Source organism: Salvelinus sp. IW2-2015, linkage group LG32 (genome assembly GCF_002910315.2).
Source record: "Salvelinus sp. IW2-2015 linkage group LG32, ASM291031v2, whole genome shotgun sequence".
Classification (NCBI taxonomy): domain Eukaryota; kingdom Metazoa; phylum Chordata; class Actinopteri; order Salmoniformes; family Salmonidae; genus Salvelinus; species Salvelinus sp. IW2-2015.
Window position 1 is genome coordinate 664,012 of NC_036871.1, and position 21,267 is coordinate 685,278.

General features: G+C 41.4%; 1 protein-coding gene across 3 annotated transcripts in view; it reads left to right on the forward strand.

Moving 5' to 3' along the window:
* Nucleotides 1-2,591: 2,591 nt before the first annotated feature.
* Nucleotides 2,592-21,267, forward strand: part of adcy8 (adenylate cyclase 8 (brain)) — a 198,123-nt gene continuing 179,447 nt past the window's right edge. For 2 of the 3 annotated variants that reach the window (XM_023977855.2, XM_023977857.2), the window contains exon 1: nucleotides 2,594-4,623. In XM_023977855.2, the coding sequence (XP_023833623.1) occupies nucleotides 3,754-4,623 (870 nt within the window). In that variant the 5' untranslated portion in view covers nucleotides 2,594-3,753. Of the gene's footprint in view, nucleotides 4,624-21,267 lie in introns of all 3 variants that reach the window. The other variant, XM_023977858.2, reaches the window with a different exon arrangement.

Sequence of the window (21,267 nt, forward strand, 5' to 3'; positions counted from 1 at the left end):
TCTCAACTTTCTATAGGCTAGGCCCACTATATTTATTTCTCAACTTTCCTTTAAATTAAGCACATTAATTCGCTTTATAACCGGTGTTGCCTACCTGGCGTATTAAAAACGTAACCACAGATAACCTCCATTCTCTATTTGAGTGCAGGCTACTGATAACATGATATTTTTTGTGGGCCATTCTAAATAAAAAAGAATTCCACACACAGTCTATATTAGTAGGCTATATGTAAAGACTAGATGACATAGTCTGATGGGTGAGAATATTATCAAGTGCTTGTCAAATTGTGAATGAGACTGATGCCGTGTGCGCAGCCTGTGCAGGAAACAGAGCAGAACACATGCCTTTCAACTTTTTTCAAATCATCATCAGAGTCGCATCATGCAGCCTTAGAATGTTTTAGAAATCAAAACATATTGCCTAAGGTTTATCAAAACTAAAGCTGCACAAATAACTCAAAATAAAATTAAAAATGATCCCTTTGTTGACCGCTCAACACAGAATAGCTGGAAATCCTTTTGGAAACATATCTTTTCTAATTTTATTCAGCTATGTTCAATTGTATTCTTCTAACTATAAAACAATCTAAAATAATGCCACGGGAATTGTAAGAAAATCTTGTCTGCTAAATGAACTAGTGTATCCCACAGCCATATGGCGTAGCCAGATCAGGGCCTAACATTCTTCTGAAATAGGCTGCATTTTCTTAATATCCTAATGTTTCTTTGGACCTGACTAAAATAAATAATGGATTTATTGTGATGGTGTAGGATATATTACATTGATTTATCAGACTTTTTCAAATGTAGCCCTAGATGTTCCAAAGGTTAGCATCAGTGGCTTGTAGGCTATGCATTGAAGGCTATGCATTGAAGCCCAGAGATGCTAAACCTGTTTATGTTCATTATTGATCAATTACTGTGAGACTGGCAGTTATTTGCATGATAGTTGCCTGCTGACTTCGCCACAGCCCTACACACTATCTCCTCCATATTTCTATAAGGAAATGAGTAGGTGACGTAAAAAAAATACACACCATAACGCCCGCACACACACAATCTTTCTCTCCTTCAAATTTCTGTCATGAAAAACGTATGTGACGTCTCACACACACACACACACACACACACACACACACACACACACAATCTTTCTCTCCTTCAAATTTCTGTCATGAAAAACGTATGTGACGTTTCACACACACACACACCACACACACACACACTCTTTCTCTCCTTCAAATTTCTGTGTCATGAAAAACGTATGTGACGTTTCACACACACACACAACACACACACCACACACACACACACACACACACACACCCACACACCACACCACACACTCTCTTCTCCTTCAAATTTCTGTCATGAAAAACGTATGTGACGTCTCACACACACACACACACACACACACACACACACACACACACACACAATCTTTCTCTCCTTCAAATTTCTGTCATGAAAAACGTATGTGACGTTTCACACACACACACACACACACACACACTCTTTCTCTCCTTCAAATTTCTGTCATGAAAAACGTATGTGACGTTTCACACACACACACACACACACCACACACACACACACACACACACCACACCACACACACACACACCACACACACTTTTCTCTCCTTCAAATTTCTGTCATGAAAAACGTATGTGACGTTCACACACACACACACACACACACACACCACACACACACACACACACACACACACACACACACACGCATTCTCAGCAAACAGAAGCGGCAGCCAATAACGGAAGCCCATTAATTGGCCACTTTTGGCATAATTTAATTGATGTGCCACCCGTCCTGTGTATTCACAGCAAATGTGACATCCTATCCTAGAGAGGAACCAAAATAGCCCCTCATTAACTGGGAGCTTCTCCTGAACACACGCACTACACAGACCTGAAGTCACTATATGTTCATATTCCAATGTATCTATAGAAAGGGAGGTGGGACAATGAGGGAGAGATGACTCACTGTGTTGCTCAACTCGCAGACGCTTTCATCCCCATATCCTGATATTGACACCCTGATAATAAATTATTTCTTACACATAGCCTGCCCTATCATGAGTTAGTTGTGACTTGTCGACTTCTAGGGCAAATTGTAGGCGTGTATTAGCGTTAGGCCAACTGCTATTGATTTTTCCCTCTATTGATATCATCATCATGGCCAGGATTAGGTTTGTGAGTGATATAAAATGTCTAATTTCGCATCTATTTAAACACATCTGTCCTCATACGTATTGAATATAATATAAAATATTAGAATATAATATTATAAATTAGAATACATGTTATCAATAAATCCTCTTCTCATTTTTGTAGGGGACTCATCACACCTAGCCTTGCCTAATCCCATGACAAATGGGAAGAGTAGAATTGATTCTTATTTTTACACGTTGTTTTTTCCCTTCCAGTCTGCTCCTCAATTCTTGCCCTAATCCTTTCCGTTTCGCTCCACTTGCTTTGCAGTCAGTGCCTTATGTCTGTTGCTGCAGCAGTCAGATGAGACAAAAGGAACGCAATAGAGAGAGAGGATGGTCTGACGTCAGCTAGACACATATGACTTGCTTCGCCCTACCTCCACTGACCAGCAGCTTTGCGTTCTGCAAATGTATTTCATACACTGCACACTCAGCCTTAGTACCATATCAACCACACGAGGAAAGACGGGGCGACAGTCTTCTTTCCCCAAAGCCTACCGATTCTATTTTGATAACCGTCAGATTTCTGCTGGGTAAAACCCCATTTCGTTGGTGTTTTTCATCTAAATTGAACGGAGGAATTATATTCAAATGGAAAGACGCAGACTGCAGCTGTTGCTGTAGGCAGTCTATGCCCTGCGCGAGGGAGTTGCGTCTTCTTCTGCCTCTCCCGCCATCCAACGCTTCTTTCACCAGGTGATGCATTCATCCACCAAGCCCGACATGATGATGGGGGAGGGGCGCGTTGCGCGCAGGGTCTCCAGCTCTGGACGTTGATCTATTCTCATCAGAGCCTCTCAATGTGATGCCCAAATCATTCAGGCGAGGCGTCCGGTTATGTTGAAGATTACGGAAAATCCTGGACTATATTCATTCCACTCTTCAGTTGACTGGGCACGCGGGACCATTACCTTAATGTAAGGACAAACAAAATATGCTTCAAGATTTCGGTTTCATTCCATGGAACACTCATTGTTAAACGAATGGAAAAACCAGGAGCAGGAGAACATGCTGCGTTAGAGACGCATGAGGCAAGCACACTTGAATACACGTCAACAATATTACAGCATGATCTATATTCTGTGTCCTCTCATATGCAAACATGAGTGCACAGGTGTGTTAAAATAGCATTTTTTGGGGGATGTGAATACTGTTCATTTTGCAGATGTTCAATTTCAGAATGCACTGACAACGGTGCCCTGTTATAATGGTGCGGACTGTTGGCACATGGTGGCAGGCACTGTAGTTTCTGACACCTTGCCTAATTAATTATGCATGTGCGATTGAGCTGCATTGACAGTGATGAAAAGTATCTTTATTCAAGAGACCACTTCTTGAATTTTTACGTGACTGCCGGGTGCGTGACAAGGACCAACAAGTGCACTTTTTCAATTCAGCTCGACACACCCCAAGGAAACCATGCCAGCTCGATTCTATGTGCACAAGACATGTCCCCAGAATCGCTGAGCTTGGCTAACATCTAAAAAGCAGGGGTAAATCACCAACCACCGTTGAAAACAATGGAATTGTCTGAAGTTCGATGTTCCAGTGCAAGCGAAGAACTCTACACCATCAACAGGACGCCAACCAGCAACAGCAGCACGCGACCCAAAAGGTTGTTGTGGCAGAACGCGGTTCGACACATCACTGAGCAGAGGTTCATCCATGAGCAGAGCGAAGCGAAAGGCATCACACCAGATGAGCACTACGACCAAAGCCTACGGAAACAGTCTGCGGGTAGGACCTCGGTAGGCGACAGACACAACAATGGGGGAACCAAAGTCTTCCCCGAGCGTGCGAGCAGTGACCTAGGATTTCTCCAAATCGATTGCGCTCCGAGCAACTCAGACTTTTTCTTGAACTGGGGCTACACATACAGAGGCGTAATATTCCCCACTCTACGCAATTCTTTCAAATCTCGGGACCTCGAGCATCTGTACCAACGCTACTTTTTGGGCCAGAGGCGCAAATCAGTGGTGGTGATGAACATTTTGGATGTGGTGACCAAACTAACCCTGTTGGTTTTACATTTAACTCTTGCGTCTTCGCCAATGGATCCCATCAAAGGAATGCTCTTGGGCTTTTTCACTGGCATCGAAGTGGTCATTTGTGCCTTAGTGGTAGTCCGAAAAGACACGACCTCTCACAGCTATCTGCAATACAGCGGCGTGGTGACGTGGGTGGTCATGGCCACGCAGATTTTGGCGGCTGGATTGGGCTACGGACTTTTGGGCGACGGAGTCGGATACGTGCTTTTCACCCTCTTTGCCACTTACAGTATGCTTCCCTTGCCTCTCACTTGGGCTATTCTGGCTGGTTTGGCCACCTCAACCCTCCACATTGTTGTACAGCTATTCATCTCCCCAAATGCACAGCTCTCCACAAATCAGGTATGTGAAATAGGAATAAGGCTTCCCTCCCTACACTTTTTTAATATATATACATATATTTTTTTAATGAAAATGTATGTTTTTATAATAAGTCAATCACAATGTGGTCACCGCACATGTAGATTAGGTGTTATCATCCTATTGTAACAGTTGTTTTTCACATATCATAGTCGACTGAGTATTATGAGTATTCTAGAGTAGACCTGGTTTAATATTATTTCGACAGTAAGTGGTATTACAAAAACCTGAGCTGTGTTCGAATACTCATACTAACCGCACTAACCATACTATTTCCGTGCTTTTAGGGCCCATAATGCAATTCTTCAGAAAATGGGCGTGGCTTCACAACATTTTCAGATTTGAATAAAATGGCAGAAAATATGCAGCCGAGGTCAGACGTGAGCGGATACATATTCATTGCTTTAACTAATTACGACAAATGTTAAGTCAATGTTGAGCAATGTAATAAAGTAATGACTTTTCAATTAAGTAACGTTACATGTTATGTTGGCTGACAATTTGTTAGCTACGCTATCCTTACGAACCACATAGCATTACAGCATGTACTGGTATGTTAGCTAGTTACCTACTGTTAGTTGGCTACTAATACATCAAACGTGCCAGGCAGTATATTAACTATCTGCTATCTAACTACCCAACGTTTTGTGACTTGATTATTCACACCATTCTTAGCTAAGTGGTATAGTCGTTGTGCGTTTCAATGGACATTGTTAATTCTGGCTATCTACTTTGATTTCAGAGCACTCTCGCACAGAATAACTGATGAATTTACGAACGCTCAAAACCCATTGAATGTGACCTGTGTCAGTAAACGTTGGCAAAAAAAGCATAATTAAATTGTTGCCAGCAGCACAGTTACAATCACCAATGCTCTGAATGACATGAAAACAGCCTAACCAGCTCTGCTAAGGAAGTAGCTAGCCAACGTTAGCCAGTTAGCTTGGGTGCTTGACTGCCGTTGTGAGGTCAGAACGCTCGGATCAACCCTACTCCTCGTATCCTGAAACTATACGGTTCGCTTACAGCATGCTAAAAGGAACTAATAGTATATAAACTCAGTCAAAATCAAAAGTAACAGTCAGTATCTGATGTGGCCACCAGCTGCATTAAGTACTGCAGTGCATATCCTCCTCATGTACTGCACCAAATTTGCCAGTTCTTGCTGTGAGATGTTACCTCACTCTTCCACCAAGGCACCTGCAAGTTCCCGGACATTTTTAGGGGGAATGGCCTTAGCCCTCACCCTCCGATCCAACAGGTCCCAGACGTGCTCAATGGGATTGAGATCCGGGGTATTCGCTGGCCATGGCAGAACACTGACATTCCTGTCTTGCAGGAAATCACACACATAACGAGTAGTATAGCTGGTGGCATTGTCATGCTGGAGGGTCTTGTCAGGATGAGCCTGCAGGAAGGGTACCACATGAGGGAGGAGGATTTCTTCCCTGTAACACACAGCATTGAGATTTCCTGCAATGACAACAAGCTCAGTCCGATGATGCTGTGACACACCGCCCCAGACCATGATGGACCCTCCACCTCCAAATCAATCCCGCTCCAGAGTACAGGCCTCGGTGTAACGCTCATTCCTTCCGACGATAAATGCGGATCCGACCATCACCCCTGGTGAGACAAAACCGTGACTCGTCAGTGAAGAGCACTTTTTGCCAGTCCTGTCTGGTACAGCGACGGTGGGTTTGTGCCCATAGGCAACGTTGTTGCCGGTGATGTCTGGTGAGGACCTGCCTTACAACAAACCTACAAGCCCTCAGTCCAGCCTATTGCGGACAGTCTGAGCACTGATGGAGGGATTGTGCGTTCCTGGTGTAAACTCGGGCAGATGTTGTTTCCATCCTGTACCTGTCTCGCAGGTGTGATGTTCGGATGTACCGATCCTGTGCAGGTGTTGTTACACGTGGTCTGCCACTGCGAGGACGATCAGCTGTCCGTCCTGTCTCCGTGTAGCGCTGTCTTAGGCGTCTCACAGTACGGACTTGCAATTTATTGCCCTGGCTACATCTGCAGTCCTCATGCCTCCTTGCAGCATGCCTAAGGCACGTTCACGCAGATGAGCAGGGACCCTGGGAATCTTTCGTTTGGTGTTTTTCAGAGTCTCTTTAGTGTCCTAAGTTTTGATAATAGTGACCTTAATTGCCTACCGTCGGTAAGCTGTTAGTGTCTTAACGACCGTTCCACCGGTGCATGTTCATTAATTGTTTATGGTTCATTGAACAAGCATGGAAACAGTGTTTAAACCCTTTACAATTAAGATCTGTGAAGTTATTTTGAAAGACAGGGTCCTGAAAAAGGGATGTTTCTTTATTTTGCTGAGTTTAGTATGTAGTATATACTCATGAATTATGTAGTATACAGTATGTTATTATGGGTACTCGAACACAGCTCTGGTCTATTTCAAGCACCAACTTCTAAATATCCGATTCTCTTATAGTCTAAAATACAAGGAAAGCCGTTTTAACATATGTTAATTGAATTTTTGTATCAATATATATTTTCTTTATACCATTCCGGATATATTAGCATATATTAGCATTATTTTAGACTGAAACCCAATGATCTTCAAGTGCCTTGATTTATAAAGAAGTGGCGGGCCGCGGATCACAGATTGGCGGGATCCTCGACAGTGAGAGAAGAGCCATGCAGAGTAAAGATTTTGCCAAACTAAGATGGAGGAGGGTGGAGAATTGTTCAATTTCTCCTTCTGACTTGGAGTAGTACGCATGCGGCCATGTTGCTCACCTGTGTCTTCCTGTCTATCTGTTAGTGGGAGCAGACAGTCTATGTAGGAGCATGCACATGTAATCCCGCCCCCACGAAGGTCATTATCATAGAATGTTTTATTGAAAAAAAATATGTATATTTTATTTTTTTATATAAATGTTCTTGTTTTTATAACGATAAATATTTTTTATATGAACAAATTCAATTATTGATATAAAACTCCCACAATTTTTTTTTTATTGATATAAAAGAAATCAATGAATATGTTAAAATGGCTTTCCATATCCAAATCTGTCCATTCATATATATATATATATATATAGATATATAGTAGGGGACGCAGTAGGGGACGCAAAACCGTTGGAGAGGATGTCATTTATTAAAAGCAACAGCTAAATGACATCCTCTCCAACGGTTTTGCGTCCCCTACTGGCGTTTATGACCTAATAAATGTGCAATGCTTTTTCCTTGGACTGGTGCTTCAGTATCAGGCTGTTTTGGAGATCACTAAAGGTCATATTTACGCAAATTTTGGAGATACACTAAACTCATGTCAATGGCGGTTTAAATGAAATCCCATCATGAAAACATTGCAATACACGAGTCACTCATTCAAAGGATTTTAACTGGGTTTTTTGTTGCATCTTTACTTGAGTTATCATCAAACTTAATGCCAAATAGACTAGGCTACACTTGCGAAAAGGCATTTTTATCCGAAATAGCTGTGTGTCCGAATATTAGTAATGCATAATGATTTATACCGACTGCAGTGGGCTAAATCAGTCACACAGAGGGTTTCTTGATAGACTTCAATCTACTTTGAAACAAAAGTTTCTTTGCTTAAAAAAAGAAGACATTGTGCCATGTCAGATAGAGTTGAAATATATTACATTTTTAGTTTGCATACCAATATGACACTTTATGTACATCACATAAGACTGAAGTATAACAAAACTGTTTCACATAGAAACACCAGATTTTATGTATAAATAAAAATAGTTGGTTGATTATGAAAAATATTAACATTCCACCCATGAGGTCACTAGAAGGTGATTTGGTCATTTGACTGCAGGAAAGGGCTGCTGCCTCCTTAATGAAGTTTGCATTGGGTTAACTCACCCCTTTAGTCCTATGAATCATCTGAATCTCTGTGATGATTTGACAATGCTGTCAGGGAAAGGGTTGGTCCACTTGTGTCGCTCTGAGCTCAAACTAAAATGGGAGGTGTATAGTTAAAAGTTATCAGGTAGTGCGGCTAGACATGGCAACCGGGATGTAAGGTTACTACCTAAATATAGTGTACCGGGTACGTTAGTTTCACTCTATACAATATCTCTGCACTATTGCGTTCTCATTGCACAATGACTGGTAAAAAACAGAATACATACTTTCCTCATATATGGATACACGATAGAAGTAGGCCTACAGTGCATTGATTGCTAACTGCTGTGGAGATGTAATCAACAATAGCAGGATTGCAGTCGACGTACGACGCCTCCTGACAGCCATGTTGAAAGACCACCACATCAATTCTTTCGACAACAACAGCTGAGTGGCTACCCCAAGCTGCGTGATAACAGTGCCTAAAATGAGTTAATTCATCACCACGGTCAATTTCTGTGGTTTTTTGGCTGCTCTAACGAGGCAGGAAAGACAACAGGATTACCTGCAATCATGAAACACCAAGGAGATAAGACTCAAGAACTGTCAGATAAGCAAAGAACCTTTTGCCCGTCAAGACCAGCACTCAGAAAGCTGTCAGTACAGGTTCTACTCCGATCGTTTCATCACTGGTAAGTCTGATCAATTTCGAGTTTAGTTTAACTATTATGCTAACCAGGTGTTAACAACAAGACTAAGTTAGCTAGATAGATAGCTTGTAGTCTAGCTATTAGCATGTGTCTCTTACATAGGTGGCACGTGAGTTAAGTTTTGGGGAAGCAATTTTCTCACAATAAAAGTGCACCTTTATAATAAAGGATTGTATGCATCGATCATCAAATTTGCAGACTAATGTAAACCTACTATTCCTAATGTGATGAGTAGATTGGATCATAATTTATGCTATTAATGAGTGTGTAGTGGCATAGGCCTATATCAGAGACATTTATTTCCTTTGCATGGGAAAAATGTGGCTACACTTTATATGACTGGAGACATTAGCAGAATCTTTTTTAATACGACGGTAGTATAGGCCTATTCTGCTGACACTGACGTCAGATCAATAAAAATCTAGGCCTATGAAAAGGGGTCATTGCCAGAAGGGATCCAGCTTTTGTAAAATGAACGGCAAAAGTATTTTTTTTGCCTTTGAGCTATCCCTAACCCTTAACCTTAAAGTAAATCTCCTAACCTGTTACGTTAATTCTTCTAACCTTCTGCGCAAGTTCTCCTAACCTGCTTCGAAAAGTCAAATCTGACATTCATTTGACAAAGGCTGGAGACAAATTGTACAATATGACGTCCATATAGCCTGGAGGAGGACATTATTGTCCCAAAAAACTCCATTGGCACTGACCAGATAACAATTTGTTGAGAACTTTATTCATAAGAGGTGGGAAAATGTATGGACATTACAGAATAGGACAAAGGCCTCAATGAGATAGGACAACCTGCTGTGGTGACTATTGGTTGTTCCAGCCCAACAATAGATTTGATCTTTTATAGGACACAAACACCTTCGTGAATTAAACACAACCAAACAATCAAGAGCCCTGATGGTATAGGTGACCTGAAGAAGTGATATTCTAACATCAGGTCTGCTTCTCATTTGTTGATGTACTGTAGGTTCACCCGTTGACCTCTATCAAGACACCCATGTCGACTGGATTGCCACTGTGAAGATGAGCGACGCAGAAGTTTTTACTTCTACTACTTTGTCCTGTTTCAGATATGAAAGGAAACATCCCTCAGTTATACAAGATGGTTGTCATATGCTGTGCTTTGGTCAATCTGAATGATTCTGTTGTGCCATTTGAGTAGAGAGCACCTTCACCTTGTCGTCATGACAAAAGTGCCCCCTTAAACTGTAAGAATATATACAATTCAAATTGAAACACATGTAAAAGACTATTGTTTATGATATTGTAAACCTACTGTACTATGTAGTCTTAAGCACACCATCTTCATTATCACAGTAGCATTTCCAAGTGCCACTTTTCTCCCAGAAGGTCTATCTGGCATTGATATTGGTGGTAGAAGATGTGTGTGTATGTTGAAGCTAAGGATCCCATCGTCCCCTGCTTCCAGACATTTCACTACCTAGATAACAAGGGTTGGATTTGCACTAGGCAATTTCATGTCAGCACAAGGCATGTACAAAATTTAGTATAATGATTAGCCTCATATACACTGAGTGTACAACAGTCTTTTACATTTATTTTACCCTTATTTAAGGTAAGTTGACTGAACACTTTCTCATTTACAGCAACAACCTGGGGAATAGTTACAGCGGACAGGAAGGGGGATGAATGAGCCAATTTGAAGCTAGGGATGATTAGGTGGAGGCTGCTGAGGGGAAGACGGCTCATAGTAATGGCTGGAATGGTGTCAACGGAATGGTATTAACCACATGTTTTTATCCAGTTTTATTTACTAAAGTGAATATTAAGTGTCGAAACGCACGGCCGCTTTCCCACTCTATATTGCTATAGAATTTTTACAAATGCCTTACTACCATTCCATGAATTTATGAAAAAGTGAAAATGACCATTTCTAAGTGCTCGCTAGTCAGAAAATGTTTTTTTTTTTTTAAAGTCATATTTTTCCTTGGGGTGTATAAGAACAGATTTGAATAAGATTTCATGGTGCTGAAATGCTTTCAGTTCCACTTTAAGCTTGCCATAACAAAGAGGTTGAATACTTATTGACTCAAGACATTTCAGCTTTTCATTTTTAATTGCAACATGTAAATCTTGGGTCCCATGTTTCATTCGCTGAAATAAAAGATCCCAGAAATGTTCCATATGCACAAAAAGCGTATTTCTCTCATTTTGTGCACAAATTTGTTTACATTACTGTTAGTGAGCATTTCTCCTTTGCCAAGATAATCCATCCAGCTGACAGGTGTGGCATATCAAGAAGCTGATTAAATAGCAGTATCATTACACAGGTACAATAAAAGGCCACTCTAAAATTTGCAATGCCACAGATGTCTCAAGTTTTGAGGGAGCGTGCAATTGGCATGCTAACTGCAAGAATATCCACCAGAGCTGTTGCCAGATAATTGAATTCTCATTTCTCTACCATAATCCGCCTCCAATGTTGTTTTAGAGAATTTGGCAGTACGTCCAACCAGCCTCCGCAGACCACATGTATGGCATCGTGTGGGCGAGTGGTTTTCTGATGTCAACGTTGTCAACAGAGTGCTCCATGGTGGCGGTGGGGTTATGATATGGGCAGGCATAATCTACAGACAACAAACACAATTGCATTTTATTGATAGCAATTGTAATGCACAGAGATACCGTGACGAGATCCTTCGTCCCATTGTTGTGCTATTCATCTGCTGCCATCACCTCATGTTTCAGCATGATAATGCACGGCCCCATGTCGCAAGGATCTGTACACAATTCCTGGAACATGAAAATATCTTCCATCAAATCAAATGTATTTATAAAGCCCTTATTACATCAGCTGATATCTCAAAGTGCTGTACAGATACATGGCCTGCATACTCACCAGACATGTCACCCATGTACGACAGCGTGTTCCAGTTCCCGCCAATACCCAGCAACTTCACATAGCCATTGAGGAGGAGTGTTACAACATTCCACAGGCCACAATCAACAGCCTGATCAACTCTATGCGGAGGAGATGTGTCGCGCTGCATGAGGCAAATGGTGGTCACACCAGATACTGACTGGTTCTCTGATCCACGCCCCTACCTATTTTTTTAAGGTATCTGTGACCAACAGATGCATATCAGTATTCCCAGTCATGTGAAATCCATCGATTACGGATTAATTAATTAAAATTGACTGAGTTCCTTATATGAACTGTAACTCAGTAAAGTCTTTGTAATTGTTGCATGTTGCGTTTATATTTTGTTCAGTATAATTTGTAAAAAATTCAAAACATAATTCCAGTTTGCCATTATGGGGTATTGTGTGTAAGCCAGTGACAAACATCTCAATTTAATACTTTTGAAATTCAGGCTTTAACATAACAAAATATGTAAAAGGTTAAGGGGTGTGAAGGCACTGTATTCCCTTTCGATATGTTCAATTTTGCATTCATTGTCTGTGTATCAAGTTTACAAACTATAATTTCAAAGTTTAATATTTAAAATATTTAAATTCTCAGTATTCAGATTCAGTACCACATCCTGGTACTTTGCCAGCCAGCAAAGGTAGACGAGAACAGATAGAATCAAACACTCTTTGTGGTTAACCGAAGCTTCTAGATGTTTCTGAAGCCAGTTTCTGTGGCATGTTGAATGTATTGTCTTCGTATGAATTTGGCTGTAGCGTTTGAACCGTTTCCCCCATTCCTGAAAGCTAAGACTCTCTGGAACATGGCCATGCCTTCCGTTCCCCTCTATGGTGATCATAGGCCGCGCTTGAAATGCTAGAAGGAAGTGTCACAAAAACATAATTTGGCCTCCATTAGTTGTTAAATATCATAGCCATTCTAATGATAGCCTTTCCACTGCCTATTTCATCTTGCTCATGTTTGACTGTGTTCAAACCAGGTCTCCTGCATGTCACAAGACTGTGGTATCCCACTTAGCTGAACCCCATGGGGAGGAGCTCAGGAAGCTAACGGAAGTCTTAAAGGTTACTCATCAAAAGAGCGTGGTTCATTGAACCACCTCGGTCACATTTCACACCCGTTTGACCGCATACTCAGAGATCACAGCACCAAATATAGCTGACTGTGTTCATAATCAGGCAGAATGATCTGTGCACCCCATTTAATGTTAGTTTGACCGATTGGGTTCTAACCCAGGTCTCCAGTGCGCCAGACAATGCAACTTTTCCGGTCTCAGACAACTCAATTATCACGTGAGCGTGGTAACACACCTACGTAACACTTCACCCCCCTTTGACCTCCTCCTTGAAGAGACCCATCCAAGTCACCAGACCAATGCCTAGGCTTTAGCACAGCGGGCTTACACAGTCTTAACCAGTTACCCTTTAAAAAGTTTGATAAGTTAACTAACTAGCTAGCTGAGACAGTGTTTTGGTCCTAACATAGCTACTAGTAACTATTGAACATGAATAGCTTCTTAGACAGCAAACTTGACCGACTAGAGAGTAAAAGTTAAGCCAAAGATTTTTTGGGGTAATGCTAGCCAACATGTGAAGAGTTGAGGCTCTTTGGTAGCAAGCTAGCTACGCTAATACTCAATCTTGGTGTCAAAACACATGTGAATAGGGAAGTTAAAATCAAATTGTATTTGTCACATGCGCTGAATACAACAGGTGTAGACCTTACAGTGAAATGCTTACTTACAAGCCCTTAACCAACAATGCAGTTTTAAGAAAATACAAAAAGATAAGAATAACAAATAATTAAAGAGCAGCAGTAAATAACAATAGCGGGGCAATTAACAGGGGGTACCGGTGTCGAGTTAATTGAGGTAATATGTACGTGTAGGTAGAGTTATTAAAAGTTTCGTAGCTACATTGCATTCGGATAGTATTCAGACCCCTTGACTTTTCCCACATTTTGTTACGTTACAGCCTTATTCTAAAATGTATACAATTATTTTTTTCCCATCAATACCCCATAATGACAAAGCAAAAACAGCATTTTCATACAAATGTAAAAAATAATAATATATAGCACATTTACATAAGTATTCAGACCCTTTACTCAGTACTTTGTTGAAGCACCTTTGGCAGCGATTACAGCCTTGAGTCTTCTTGGGTATAACGCTTCAAGCTTGGCACACCTGTATTTGGGGAGTTTCTCCCATTCATCTCTGCAGATAATTTCAAGCTCTGTCAGGTTGGATGGGGAGTGTTGCTGCACAGCTATTTTCAGGTCTCTCCAGAGATGATCGATCGGGTTCAAGCCCGGGTCCAAGCTTGGGTCCAAGCTCTGACTGGGCCTCTCAAGGACATTCAGAGACCTGTCCCAAAGCCGCTCCTGCGTTGTCTTGGCTGTGTGCTTAGGGTCGTTGTCCTGTTGGAAGGTGAACCTTCACCCCAGTCTGAGGTCCTGAGCGTTCTGGAGCAGGTTTTCATCTCTCTGCATTTTGCTCTGTTCATTTTTGCCACGATCCTGACTAGTCTCCCAGTCCCTGCCGCAGCATGATGCTGCCACCACCATGCTTCACCATAGGGATGGTGCCAGGTTTCCTCCAGACGTGGCGCTTGGCATTCAGGCCAAAGAGTTAAATCTTGGTTTCATCAGACCAGAGAATCTTGTTTTAGGTGCCTTTTGGCAAACTCCAAGTGGGCTGTCATTTACTGAGGAGTCGCTTCCGTCTGGCCACTCTAACATAAAGGCCTAAATGGTGGAGTGCTGCAGAGATGGTTGTCCTTCTGGAAGGTTCTCCCATCTCCACAGAGGAGCTCTGTCAGAGTGACAATAGGGTTCTTGGTCACCTCCTTGACCAAGGCACTTCTCCCCCGATTTCTCAGTTTGGCGGGGTGGCCAGCTCTAGGAAGAGTCTTGGTGGTTCCAAACTTCTTCAATTTTTAAGAATGATGGAGGCCATTATGTTCTTGGGGACCTTCAATGCTGCTGAGATTTTCTGGTACCCTTTCCCAGATCTGTGCCTCGACACAATCCTGTCTCGGATCTCTATGGACAATTCCTTATGGCTTTGTTTTTGCGCTGACATGCACTGTCAGCTGTGGGACATAATATAGACAGGTGTGTGCCTTTCCAAATCATGTCCAATCAATTGAATATACCGCAGTTGGACTCCAATCAAGTTGTAGAAACATCTCAATGATGATCAATGGAAACAAGATGCACCTGAGCTCAATTTCGAGTCTCATAGCAAAGGGTCTGAATACTTATGTAAATTAGGTATTTCCATTTTTTTATTGGTATCTTTTCCAAAAAATTCTAAACCTGTTTTCTGTTCGTTATTATGGGGTATTGTGTGTAGATTGATGAGGATTTTTTATTTATTTTAGAATTAAACGTAACAATCGGGAAAAGGTCAATGGGTCTAAATAGTTTCCGAAGGCACTGTAAATATGTGCATCCCAAATAGCACCCTATTACCTACAGTTGAAGTTGGAAGTTTGCATACAACTTAGCCGAATACAGCTTTTCACAATTCCTGACCTTTAATCATTGTAAAAATTCCCTGTTTTAGGTCAGTTAGAATCACCCCTTTATTTTAAGAATGTGAAATGTCAGAATAATAGTAGAGATAATTATTTATTTCACTTTTAATTTCGTTCATCACATTCCCAGTGGGTCAGAAGTTTACATACACTCAGTTAGTATTTGGTAGCATTGCCTTTGAATTTTTTAAAACTTGGGTCAAACGTTTAGCCTCCCACAAGCTTCCCACAATAAGTTTGGTGAATTTTGGCCCATTCCTCCTGACAGAACTAGTGTAACTGAGTCAGGTTTGTGGGCCTCCTTGTTCGCACACGCTTTTTCAGTTCTGCCCACACATTTTCTATAGGATTGAGGTCAGGSCTTTGTGATGGCCACTCCAATACCTTGACTTTGTTGTCCTTAAGCCATTTTGCCACAACTTTGGAAGTCTGCTTGGGGTCATTGTCCATTTGGAAGACCCATTTGCGACCAAGCTTTAACTTCCTGACTGATGTCTTGAGATGTTGCTTCAATATATCCACATAGATTTCCTTCCTCATCATGCTATTTATTTTGTGAAGTGCACCAGTCCCTCCTGCAGCAAAGCACCCCCACAACATGATGCTGCCACCCCCGTGCTTCACGGTTGGGATGGTCTTCAGCTTGCGAGCCTCCCCCTTTTTCCTCCGAACATAACGATGGTCATTATGGCCAAACAGTTCTATTTTTGTTTCATCAGACCAGAGGACATTTCTCTGAAAAGTACAATCTTTGTCCCCATGTGCAGCTGCAAACCGTAGTCTGGCTTTTTTATGGCGGTTTTGGAGCAGTGGCTTCTTCCTTGCTGAGCGTCCTTTCAGTTTATGTTGATATAGGACTCGTTTTACTGTGGATAGATACTTTTGTACCTGTTTCCTCCGGCATCTTCACAAGGTCCTTTGCTGTTGTTCTGGGATTGATTTGCACTTTCTGCACCGAAGTACGTTCATCTCTAGGAGACAGAACACGTCTCCTTCCTGAGCAGTATGACGGCTGCGTGGTCCCATGGTGTTATTACTTGCGTTCTATTGTTTGTACAGATGAATGTGGTACCTTCAGGCGTTTGGAAATTGCTGGATGAACCAGACTGTTGTCCAATTTTTATTGGCTAATTCCTTTTGATTTTCCCATGATGTCAAGCAAAGAAGCACTGCGTTTGAAGGTAGGCCTTGAAATACATCCACAGGTACCCCTCCAATTGACTCAAATTATGTCAGTTAGCCTGTAAGAAGCTTCTAAAGCCATTATGTTTTTCTGGAATTTTCCGAACTGTTTTAAGCCACAGTCAACTTATTGTATGTTAACTTCTGAACCACTGAAATTGTGATTAAGTGAAATAATCTGTCTGTAAACAATTGTTGGAAAAATTACTTGTGTCATGCACACAGTAGATGTCCTAATCGACTTGCCAAAACTATAGTTTGTTAACAAGAAATTTGTGGAGTGGTTGAAAAATTAGTGCACCACTGGTCTAAAGTAGTGCACTATATAGGGACTATGGTGTCATTTGGGAAAACAGCCTATTTTCTCATTCACAGACCTGCTATTGTATTGACTTTTCATTAAGTCACATTTCACATTTCATTAAGTCCACTTATTTGCTGTTAAATGAACACCCTCCTTTGCTTAATAACTGATATGGCTTAGGAAGGAGGGGGGATTGGCGCAGATGGTGAGCATCAGAATGAGTCAATACGATATCTTATCCCCTGTATATCTGTTCCATCAATAGTGCACATGTGTCCATCATTCCCAGAACAGTGGAGTGCTGTTCCTGAGGATGCACATGTTTTAACCAATGATTACCCCTTCTGCTCATTGCATTTCCCCTTCAAGGTCAAATGCAGCAGCTTACCTGGATGGATGTAGGGGGTGAGCGTATGAGGGGATTGCATATTTTCAGGAAAACGCTTCACTTGAAGAGCTCTGTATTTAGGCTAACTGTGCATAGCGCTTGTCATTGCAGCCAGACCTATGCTGAAATACTATTTTGAATTAATTTCGAATCTTTTATCTGGGATTGATTGAGCTTGTCTGTAGCAATGGAACCAATGGAAAAGGGCAAACTCTGCCCATCTGGAACTCCAGGCAGAGTCAACGCTAAAAGTCTTTGAAATATTTGAAAGAGGGGTTCCATGGTTGCCATGGCGCCGTGAGGTCGCCTAAGCAGGAGATCCTGTACGTTTGTAAATATTTCGTAGTTTTAACTGTTTCTGAATAGATTTTTTCTAGAAATGGTAGTAACTTGTTGAGGGTTAACATTAAATATCTGGTGGTTACTGATGGAGTTGCAGGACTGGTGATGTCAAGTCTGTTCTAAGTGGCCTGAATCAGCCTTCCTACAGAAATGAGCTGAACATCGTAGATGCCTGACTGACATTTCTCCCTGGCTATAGGCCTACCATCTATGCTCCCCCCACTTAAGCAACTGCCTATCCTTAGTGCCTCAATCGCCCAAGAATCTTCCCCAAAATCTGCGCAAGGTTCTGCCATCTGTTTTTGTTAGATTTTTAAAGTGACTTTGAAATTCTGTTTGTAATGAAAAGCGGCATATAAAATAAATATATTATTATTATAGGTTTGATAGTAGAAAGATGTGGTATATGGCAAGAAGGGTTATAACTATGAAGTTTAGCTAGGTGAAGTGGAGAAGCATTGTATGTATTTTGGAAACATGTTACTTGAAAGCAACCATTGTCAATACTACTACACAGTACTTGTCACAGCCAATCAGGACAGGCATGAATGCTTTTCATAACCTGTCCCAACGTGTGTTGCCAGGTAAAATGTTAAACTGAAATATCAAATCGTTGACCGCCTTAGGCTTCGCAGTTGGGTTATATGATTTGGAGGGTGGTGTTAGCTTTCAAGTTAGAGGTGGGTCACTAACCGCAGGGTTGCCAGTTCAAATCCGATTCCAATCCAATAGCTAACAGGGAAAAATCTGTCTGGACTGTGTGCAAAAGGTAACAATTTTTTGTCAGCAGTTATTCATGTGAAGCAACATTTTCAACAATGAACATTGTGAAACAAAAACAGAGAAACAGACTGACCAATGCACACCTGGATTGCCTCACAAGGATAGCAACAACAGTCAAGGAGCAGAAGGGACATTTTCGCTCAACCAACTACTGAGATAAACCTTGATATGGGGTGGCAGGTAGCCTAGTGGTAATAGCGTTGGGCCAGTAACCCGAAAGGTTGCTAGTTCAAATCCCTGAGCTGACAAGGTAAAAATCTGTCATTCTGCCCCTGAACAAGGCAGTTAACCCACTCTTCCTAGGCAGGTCAGAACATGCAACTTGTGCTGGGTACAATAAAACAGTACCACCTCTGAGATCAGTTTAAGTTAATAATTGTGACTTGGTAATGGTAACATACTGTATTTGAGAAAAACTGGTTTTAGTGCTCCAGCACGATTTTCCACAATGGACCAACTCAAGACAGAGGTTTGTCAATGGTTAATAATTTTAACTGCCATTGGCAACCTTGGCAACCTCTCCCAAATAAAATCAACCTCCCAGCCAGATAGCATTATAAAATATCCTAGTCTTGGCCGGATCAATAAAAAAGACACTCTTTCTCAGTTAATTTCTTCATTTCCTGACAGTTCTTGGCTCTTCAAGGGTTTTAGGTGCAGACGGTACAGTTTAATACACGTCCCCCCAAACCACTTTTTGAAAAAAGTACATATGACACCATTGACCTTCAAGTTACCTGCCGAGTCATTTTTGTTTTCTGACAAACGCTGACATAGCATGTCACTCTATTACCAGTTTGGCTCCGGCTACACGTTAATTTAATCTAAAGGTGTCCTTTGTGTCACGTTCAACAAATGGCACTGAGCGGTGCAGTTTGTTGGGTTTAGTGTAAGTAAATATGTTGTGGAAGAGGAGGTAAAATTGCTTGCTCAGCAAGTAAAACATGTAAAGCCATGGTCTATTAATTAAATGTTGTCCCCCTGCCCAGGCAATCTGATAGCTTTAAAAGTGTCTCATCCTTTTCCCTTTTAAGATAATCACAGATCGGATTTGATTCGATCTGGAAGACTAATATGATGGAAACCTTCCCATACACACCCCCTCCCATTTAAGTATACTTAACTTAACATCAAATTAATTTAAAATACATATAGTACATATGTATTCCATAAATGCATGGCTATGATATGTGACCGACCGCCACAATTCAGTCTTATGTAGCAACATTTGAAATTGTGTTTTTTACATTGGATAAAAGACTAGAAAATGGTATATCATACACTGTAGTTGAGGAACAATGGGAAAGTAATTCTGCTTTGAAAGTTGATAAACTTGTAACCCCACTTTTGAGAAAATAGCTCTTGAATGTTTTGGTACACCACTGGAGAGCTCTTCTTTGTCTACACCATTCAGCTTTTTTCACACCCTCTTAAGCCTTAGCCCCACCCATCTCTTTAAGGATTCACATAGGAGTCCATGTGCAAAACAGAGTGAATAGTTTAGTAAACAACCAAAAATGTCAAGACTAAAAGCGGTAAAAGTACCAGCCTACAATACAAAAAAACTCCAGGTAAAAATACACAATCTAGTCCTTGGCCTATATCCTAGTCTGACTTTGGTGCAAGTCATGTTCTTCACATTACCGTCTCTGGTAAACACACAAAATCAAATACAATCAAAGTTTATTTGTCACATGCACACACGATACTGTTAGGATTTATGTTTATGCACTATAGCCTGTTAGCATATTGTTTGAAGATGAATATTGTTTTGTTACACACACACACAAACAATACAGAGGGGGGTGTGTGTGTGTAGGTGTAAGGACTGACCAACACAGGCCATAAAAGCTGTGGACAGTCTGGAGAGGGGAGGGGTGCATCTCTCTAGGCCAACCAGGAGGTTAGAATACTGGACAATACCATATTAGGAACTGTTTCAGTGTAGAATCGACAGACACAAGACGGATCTTATCTACCCAGCAACCAGATGTGGACAAAGGGAAGCGCCAAGGGGCTTGGACAAATCCGAGGGCCAGCAAAGGCGGGGCAGTCTGAACCGCGCCCAGCCTCTACTATGATAGGCCAACAGACGCGTTGGAACTACGTCATCACGGTATAAGAACAGCGGTTTACGTACTTCCTACCAGTTCCCTGTGTACCCTGCGTGGTGATACAGCGAACCCGTATATACGAAAATTGCATTTGCCATTCATTGTTTGCGGTAATTAAACATAATTAAAGAAAGTTAGCAGACCTTGCTTTTTATTTATCCTGACACCGGATGTGTTACACGCAGCGTTCACAATACATAAGGTGTAAAGGGTACAGGGAAATGGTTACTTCCATAGTAATAATATCAAAAACAGAAAGTGTCCAGATATTTTTTTTAAATTATATTTAATAATTATTAGATAACGCTTACCTGACACACTTGTCTAAATTGATGGGTCATGTGAAGAAAATGCTACAACCACTCCCCACCCACAGCTAGCTAAGTGGATGGGTTGCTATTGTCTACACATGTTTATGAAATACAATACATGGCCGTAATCACCCGGATAACTTGATGGGTCATGTAATCATCTGGTGATTAGTCTTTTGTTTAGACATGTAGCTAGCTAGCTAGCTAA